General features: G+C 50.3%; 1 protein-coding gene across 1 annotated transcript; it reads left to right on the plus strand.

Annotated features, from left to right (window-relative positions):
- The first annotated feature begins 1300 nt into the window (after positions 1-1300).
- KCNA6 (potassium voltage-gated channel subfamily A member 6) lies at positions 1301-7312 on the plus strand. The gene has a single exon (XM_058805498.1). The coding sequence runs from the start codon at positions 1301-1303 to the stop codon at positions 2855-2857; it is 1557 nt and encodes a 518-aa protein (XP_058661481.1). The 3' UTR covers positions 2858-7312.
- Positions 7313-7749: the final 437 nt, after the last annotated feature.

A 7749-nucleotide genomic window follows, 5' to 3' on the forward strand; every position in this document is an offset into this window, starting at 1 on the left:
AAGGGAAAGACAGACTTTTGTCCTGTGAAGGATGGAAACAGAGTCACCTGTTAGTCAAATTTCTGTCTTTCAGGAGAATGTACCGTGTCGGTCGTGAGTTTCTCTGTGCTTTCATATGCCAAGCATGACAGGGACGGGGCAAACCATAGGTTTCTAAAGACAAAAAGAGCTGGCAGTCTAATCTGATTGCTTGTGAAATGCAGATGCTGATTTTGTGATTTTGGGAAGACTTGATGCTGGCTTTGTAGGGATGGAAAAAAAAAAAAAAAAAAAAAGGAAGCTCATGTGTTTGGTATGTGGGAAAAGACGCAAACTCGATCCACCCCAAATGAGGAGAGAATGAGGAGAGAAACTGCGTTTACCTGTATCTTTCCCCGGTTGCACTGTTCACCGTGACAGGTTGTCTCCATCTGTAGATGGTCCGATGCCACCGTCGTGCTTGCATCATGGCAATGACATTTATAAATGGAGGTCCACGAGCCACAGGCACGGAGTGACTGGGTCAAGGTCAACTCCAGCCTGCGGCGGGGACGGGAACAACACCGAGGTCAGCCCGGTTCCACGGCCGAGCTCTGAGCCCTGCCCGGAGCCGGCGGTGTTGGACAGCCCCCGGTGTTGGCTTGCCTGAGGGGACAAGGGCAGGACTCCAGGGGGGAGAGGCGGGCGAAAGGAGGGCGGTGGCGGTGCCGCCCTTTGGAACAGCTGTTGCGAAGGTCCTGGCCGGAGAGCTGATCCGCCAGCGGCTTCCCCTCGGGGGCCTCCCCCAAAAGTCGGCGCCCCTGGGCTGGGGCTGCCGCGTCCTCCGCGGCGGGGGGAGAGGTGGGGCGAGCATCCCCCGTTGGCGGGTGCGCGCATCCGTCTGTAGCTGAGCGTGTCGGCGCTGGCGCGGCGTGCGTGTCTGTGTCTGTCTGTCTCCGTGCGGGTGCCTGCCTGTGTCTGCGAGTGCCCTTCTCCCCGTGTGTGACACCGCGCGTGTGTGCTCGCACACCTCCCTCTCCCGCTTTCTCTCCCGCGTGCCTCTGTGTCTGTGTGTCCCTGTGTGTGCGCGGGGAGCGCGGCGCGGCAGCAGCGGCAGCAGCGGCAGCAGCAGCAGCAGCAGCAGCAGCAGCGCGGTGCCCTGAGCCCCGCGGCCGGAGGAGGAGCCGCGCCGGGAGCCCCGCGGAGCCGCCGGGCGAGCGCGGCCGCACCGAGGCGCAACAGGCGGATGGCGGCGGGCGGCGGGCGCTGAAGGCGAGCGGGGCAAGGCGGAGGGGCAAGGAAGGGCAGGCGAGGAAGGGTGGCGCCGGGCAGAGCGGGCGGGATGCGGGCGGAGGAGCCGCTGGCGCTGGCGGCCCCGCGGGCGGGCGGAGAGGCGGAGGCGGAGGCGCCGGGCGAGGAGCGGAGCGGCGGCAGCTGCTGCAGCAGCGAGCGCCTGGTGATCAACATCTCGGGGCTGCGCTTCGAGACGCAGCTGCGGACCCTCTCCATCTTCCCCGACACGCTGCTGGGCGACCCCAGCCGCCGGGTGCGCTACTTCGACCCGCTCCGCAACGAGTACTTCTTCGACCGCAACCGACCCAGCTTCGACGCCATCCTCTACTACTACCAGTCCGGGGGGCGGCTCCGCCGGCCGGTCCATGTGCCCCTCGACATCTTCCTGGAGGAGATCCGCTTCTACCAGCTGGGCCAGGAGGCTATCGAGACATTCCGGGAGGACGAGGGCTTCATCCCAGAGGAGGAGAAGCCCCTGCCGCAGCACCACTTCCAACGCCAGGTCTGGCTGCTCTTTGAGTACCCCGAGAGCTCCGGGCCAGCCCGGGCCATCGCCATCGTCTCCGTGCTGGTCATCCTCATTTCTATCGTCATCTTCTGCCTGGAGACCCTGCCCGAGTTCCGCCAGGAGCCCAAGGGACCCCAGCCTGGCTTCGGGGAGGCTGCGCCTCTCGGGGACGAGGCGCTGCTGCTGCCGCCGCTGCCACCGCCGAGCGGGACTCCCCCGCCCCTGCGCCCCGCCGCCGGCTCCGGCCCATTCTTCACAGACCCCTTCTTCCTCATCGAGACCCTGTGCATCATCTGGTTCTCCTTTGAGCTCCTCGTGCGCTTCTTCGCCTGCCCCAGCAAGCCCGAGTTCTCCCGCAACATCATGAACATCATCGACATCGTGGCCATCATCCCCTACTTCATCACCCTGGGCACCGAGCTGGCCCAGCAACAGCAGCAGAAGCAGCAGCCCGGGAGCAGCAGCAACAATGGGGGCCAGCAGCAAGCCATGTCCCTGGCCATCCTCAGAGTCATCCGCCTGGTCAGAGTCTTCAGGATCTTCAAGCTCTCCAGGCATTCCAAAGGGCTGCAGATCTTAGGGAAGACTCTCCAGGCCAGCATGAGGGAGCTGGGCCTCCTCATCTTCTTCCTCTTCATCGGGGTGATCCTCTTCTCCAGTGCTGTCTACTTTGCAGAGACTGATGACCCTGACTCGCTGTTCACCAGCATCCCTGATGCTTTCTGGTGGGCAGTGGTGTCCATGACCACCGTGGGCTATGGGGACATGTATCCCATGACCATTGGTGGCAAGATTGTGGGCTCCTTGTGTGCCATCGCTGGTGTGCTCACCATTGCCCTCCCTGTCCCTGTCATTGTGTCCAACTTCAACTACTTCTACCACCGAGAGACTGACCATGAGGAGCAGTGCCAGTACACCCACGTCACCTGTGGCCAGCAACAGTCGCCCTTCTCTGAGCCCAAGAAAGGGGACAGTAATCAGTCCCTCAGCAAATCTGAATTCCTGGAAGCAGAAGACCTGGAGTCCATGAAATATTCCAACTTCATTGCTCCCAATAACCAGGGATATAAAGAGAAGAAAATGCTGACAGAGGTGTGATGGGTTTTGTTGTCCTGGGTCCAGACACAGAGCTGCAAGCTGCTGTTACAGTTGTCTTCCTACAAGCAGCTGGATCTATTCAGCATTTACATGCCAGACTGTGAATTGTGATACCGTAAACAGAATGATTGTGATAATGGGCTCTTCTGGCCTGATTTGCTGTTTCTCATTACTGTGTGCAGCCAGAAATATTCTTGCTTTATTCTGTGGAGTGCTAGCTGTCATCCCCACTCCCTTATGCATTTCTTTCTCTGCTTTTGATGACTGCTTTAATCCAACATTTGCTCCGAGACCAAGTCTTGTAACTCCACTAGCAGAGAAGTCCTTGCCACTACATCCGTAGAGTAAACAGTTAAAGGGGCTACAAACATCTGGCTCAAGCAGTGCTCTCAGTCCCTGTGCCAGCGTGGTGCCCTTGGCTGTGGAATCAGTCACGCCTGCCATGCCATTGCCTTTGAATAATGGAAACGCTGCAGCCAGGATCACAGGGAGCTCTGCAGCTCTAGGGGAAAGCCAGCAAGCAGATGCCTGCCTTCTTTGCAACCCTTGGCATGCTAAAAGATCCTCCTGGTTTGTGTTTCAAAAAAAAAAAAAAAAAAAAAAAGAAGAAAAAAGGTGCATAAATTTAAAAGCTCTTTGCTACTTGTGACCATACATCATGTATCAAAAACAGGCTTAAAGCATTCAACAGGCTTGGTGAAGATTCTCTGTGTTTTGAGCTTATCTCAGCCTTATTTATGCCAGTGCCCTGATGTTAATTGGCTTTTATAGTACCAACTTAATCTTCATAGTGGTAAGTGCCTTCTGATACAAGGCATGTTTGAGTAAATTCATTTGTTATCTGCAGAGTTCATCTTCACACAATAGCATTTAATGAGATGTGCTTTGTGCTTCAGATACCCAGCTCTGTATTCGGGCATGTGAGAGCAGTTGACTCCTCTGCTTTTTTAATTGAGCATTTGTGTAGCTGAGGGAAGTTTGCATGTTGGTGTTTTGTTGATGTGGCAGGAAAATGCCAACCACAGAGAGCTCTGCACCTGTGCTGTGTGAGGATTGTGCTGGTTTTGCAAGTAACAGGCATAAAATGCTCCAGGGTGAGTGTGTCAACATTTGAAACTGAGACTGGCATGGATACAAAATTCCCTAAACTTGTCTCCAGGCCCTTTAAATGAGGGGATAAACAGCAAGCCCTGAAGAGAGGCCCTTGCTGTATTGCTGGCCTAGCCAGTTCCTGGTATTTCATGGATAGGAGCGACAGCAGTGTTTTTGTAATTGGTTTTGTGAGAGCAGTTTGTGTCAGCCATGCAAAATATGCATAGCCTGGCCTGCAGTGCCGAGTTTGCCAAGGGACCAGAGATTTCTATCTTCAAATACACATTTTACTTCCCAGATAATTTCATTAGTTTCAGTCAGATTGGCCTTACACCTAACTTTAAAAATGTTTCAAGCTCTGCCAGCAGGTGAGAAAGGGAAATGTATGGTTTCAGATTCCACTAGCACAGTTTCCTGCAAGGAAAAATCCTTCTTGTTTGAATTCTAAATGTTTATTCTGCATTCACATGTCTGCATGTGTACGAAAGCAAAGGCAGCCATTAATGCCTTGCATCACACTGTATGAAATGCATATTGGAATGTACTACATATTGCATGGCACACGTGTAATACATAAACCAGACATAATGCCAAAGTGCAAAAATACAGAGAATAGATTTTGTATATATATTGTGCTTTTCAGCCATAAGACTAAGAATGCTAAAGGCATATCATAGAATCATAGAATTACCTGGGTTGGAAGGAACCTTAAAGGTCATCTCTTTCCAAAGAGGGACACCTTCCACTAGACCGGGTTGCTCAGAGCCCTATTCTTTAATATAGTAAAAACTGCCTATAGAACTGGTTGTGAGGTGGGATCTGTTTGCATCTTCATTACTCTCCCTGTTCTCAGTTTTCATGAGATATGGCTCCATGCCTAGAGTGCTTTTATTGTAGCCTCTCTCCATCCTGGCCCTGCTCATATGGTAGAAGTTGTTTGTGTAAATCCTAACTACTCCATTTCTCCAGAGTGCTGTTGCCTTCTCAAACTCAACTGTTTTTAGTGTGCAGGTATATCCCTTGGGGTCAGCACACAACCATTACATTAAAACCTCTGCTCTCTCTCTCTCTTGCTGAAATTAGTAGGGAATAGCCACTCTCTTCAGCTGGGAGACACACGTTTAATGTGTGGAGATTCTCAGTTCAGTTGAAGAAAGAACAGAGATAATTTCTCCCAGGCTAGCCTAGGAATCGTAGAGGAAAGAATTAAAACAATTATTGTCTCTCTTTCTGTAACCATTGTTTATAGTTATGGTTTTCCACAGTGTGCTATTCATAGTGCACCAATAGTGTGAGATGTTTCTACTTTAAAACCAATCAAGTATCACCTTAACAAATCACATAATAAAAAACCCTGCTACTTTCATTAAAAATAACCTTCTAATCCACCTGAAAACTAAAATCTTTCTTTCCATCCCTAACTCAACAACATCAGATGTGGTGAGGATTCATAGCTCAGAGGGGTTTGCCTGAATAAAGCCTAATTTCTCTTTGCTTCATGGGACTGAGGCAAAGGTTTGTGAAGGTCTGAGCCTTGGGGACCATTCTGCATCCCTTGACACCTGTAATCAGCTGGTGGGTAAATTGTCCCGGTGAATAATTGGGACTGAGGGGCATGGTAGCATCTCTGTTGATTTTGTGTAAAAGTTGTCCAGTTCTTAGTGTGTCTTAGTCTTGGTGGTGTTCTTAGTTGTGTTTTGGGGTCAACTTAATGAAATCTTTACTGTGAGGCCAAGAGAGGGACGGTTCTTCAAATTTTGTATTACTAGAAACTAGCAAAAGAAGCTGCTATTTAAGAGGGATGCTTTGAGGCTGCTGCCCTCTCCCAGCAGAATGCCCATGTTTGGGGATATTTTATGCCTGAGTCTATCAGCTGATAAAAGTTCCCCCAAAGTAAGATATAAAAAACTCAGGTTGAAAACAAGTTCAGGAGGAGTCATGAGACACACTGAGCCTACGTCAGAAAATTCCTGTGCTCGTTTCTCCCCCTGGGCCTGGCCCCTTTTGCCCTGCCAGGCAGGAGCCCTCCGTGCCCAGAACAGGTTGTTCTCCTGACCAGCATGACAGACAGCTGGACATGGAGACTCTAGCAAGAAAAAAAGATCACTGGTAGCACAATCCCAGCATGTCTTACACAGATCCTCTTGGAAAGAGGTGTCCTGCCCTTGGGTGGGATCCAGCAGTGAGTTTCCAGGTGGAATCCAGAAGTGAGTTTCTAGTGGGTATTGGATTCTCCCACCCACAGATTGCACCCAAGGTGTGAAGGAATTTTGTGGTGAGCAAGGCAGCTTTGTGCAGTTTTTGTGAGCCACATTTGTCAGTTCTGAAAAGAAAAGGGCACATGAAAATGTCTAAAGCAGGAGTGGTGTTTGCTCCCTGTGTTTTCCTTAAGAGAAATACAGAACACCAACAGAAACATGGAAACTGTAACCTTGGGACTCATTTAGGACATATAAACCATTCTCAAAGCACCTCCTGAAAAGCAGTGAAGTCCCAGAGTCATCAGTAATGCTATATGTTACAGAACTTGTGGAATCTGACCTTTTTTAAGGAGCCTTCAGATTTTTTTTTTTTCACATGACTGAAATGACACAGTGGCACCCGTTGACTTTACCAGAGGTCTCGTGCCACCGATCACAGAGATGCTTTAAAAAACCTTACCTGAAGTTCTCAGCCCTTAGCACTCTCCCCGGCTGCTCAAAATGCAAATCTGTTTCCTTCTGAAGGTAGAGCACATCCCTGTGAAGCCAAGTAGGCACCTTCAGGGACTTGTTTCCATAACAACCTCCCGGACTGTTTCTCTCCGTGCTGTGATTGTGGCTACAAGCGAAAGCACTGAATTTTGTATTCAGATATCAGCACCTTATCTTTACAGATGTTCTCTTTGCCTACTGGAGCTGATCCCATCACCTCATATCATGTACAGCTGCCCTATCCAACTTCAGGTGGGCAGTTTCCAGTTTCTTTTGAAAGCAGAGTGCAAACCTAGAGATGCGAAGAGATTTTATTTGTCCGTCCTTACAGAGAGCTGGAGAGTGTGTGAAGGACAATCTGAGTACTCAGCCAGGGAGCTGAGTATCTGCTCATGAGCAACTGGTCTGATGTAGAGTCATCTGGGCGCCTGGTGACAAGGAATACAGGCTAAAGCATTACATTAAAGATCCAGAAATTCCTCTTGCAACAATCTCACTAGGAAATAGTTTTGCAGCAGAAGAGACTATTTCTCCTTCCAGATCCCCTGGCTGGTTTGTGACAGTTGGTTCCCCTGATCATTTTCCTACAGGATGTTTTTCACCAAAGGAGGACAGGGCAGAAGTCATCTCCTTGGAGGTGGGGAAGGACGGAAGGAAAGGAAGAATTTTACTGAGGACACAAATTTTTTTATCCACACAAAGGTCTGGAAGCATGAAAGGCATGAAGACTGGTTCTGTGGTGTTTTACTGTTGGACTCCAGCTCTTATCTCCAAGATGAAATTCCTGTTCTGCTCCTTATTGGAAAACATTGGAATTCAGGATTTTTGAGTAAGCTTGGGCCTTTTGATCCAGCATTCATGGATAAAAATTCACTGCTACAGCAGCTGTGGGGGTGAAGGTGACTGAGCTTGGTCTTCTCTCCTGGATACTCTCATTCAGAGATCCCTAAGGGATAAAGAAGAGTGAGTGTAAAGAAAATTCAGGGCAGCAAGAGACAGGGTAAGGACTGAAGTGTCTTCCACACAGTGATGGAAAGAGCAGCATCAACCCTAAAAGCAAAGGAACAAACAGCTCCAGCATCTGCTGCTATTGCAGAAATAGGTAAG

This window comes from Ammospiza caudacuta, chromosome 5 (assembly GCF_027887145.1).
Source record: "Ammospiza caudacuta isolate bAmmCau1 chromosome 5, bAmmCau1.pri, whole genome shotgun sequence".
In the NCBI taxonomy this organism is placed as follows: domain Eukaryota; kingdom Metazoa; phylum Chordata; class Aves; order Passeriformes; family Passerellidae; genus Ammospiza; species Ammospiza caudacuta.

Bases quoted from the DNA above. Each gene is read 5' to 3' on its own strand.
- KCNA6 (XM_058805498.1), top strand. From the start codon at position 1,301: ATGCGGGCGGAGGAGCCGCTGGCGCTGGCGGCCCCGCGGGCGGGCGGA.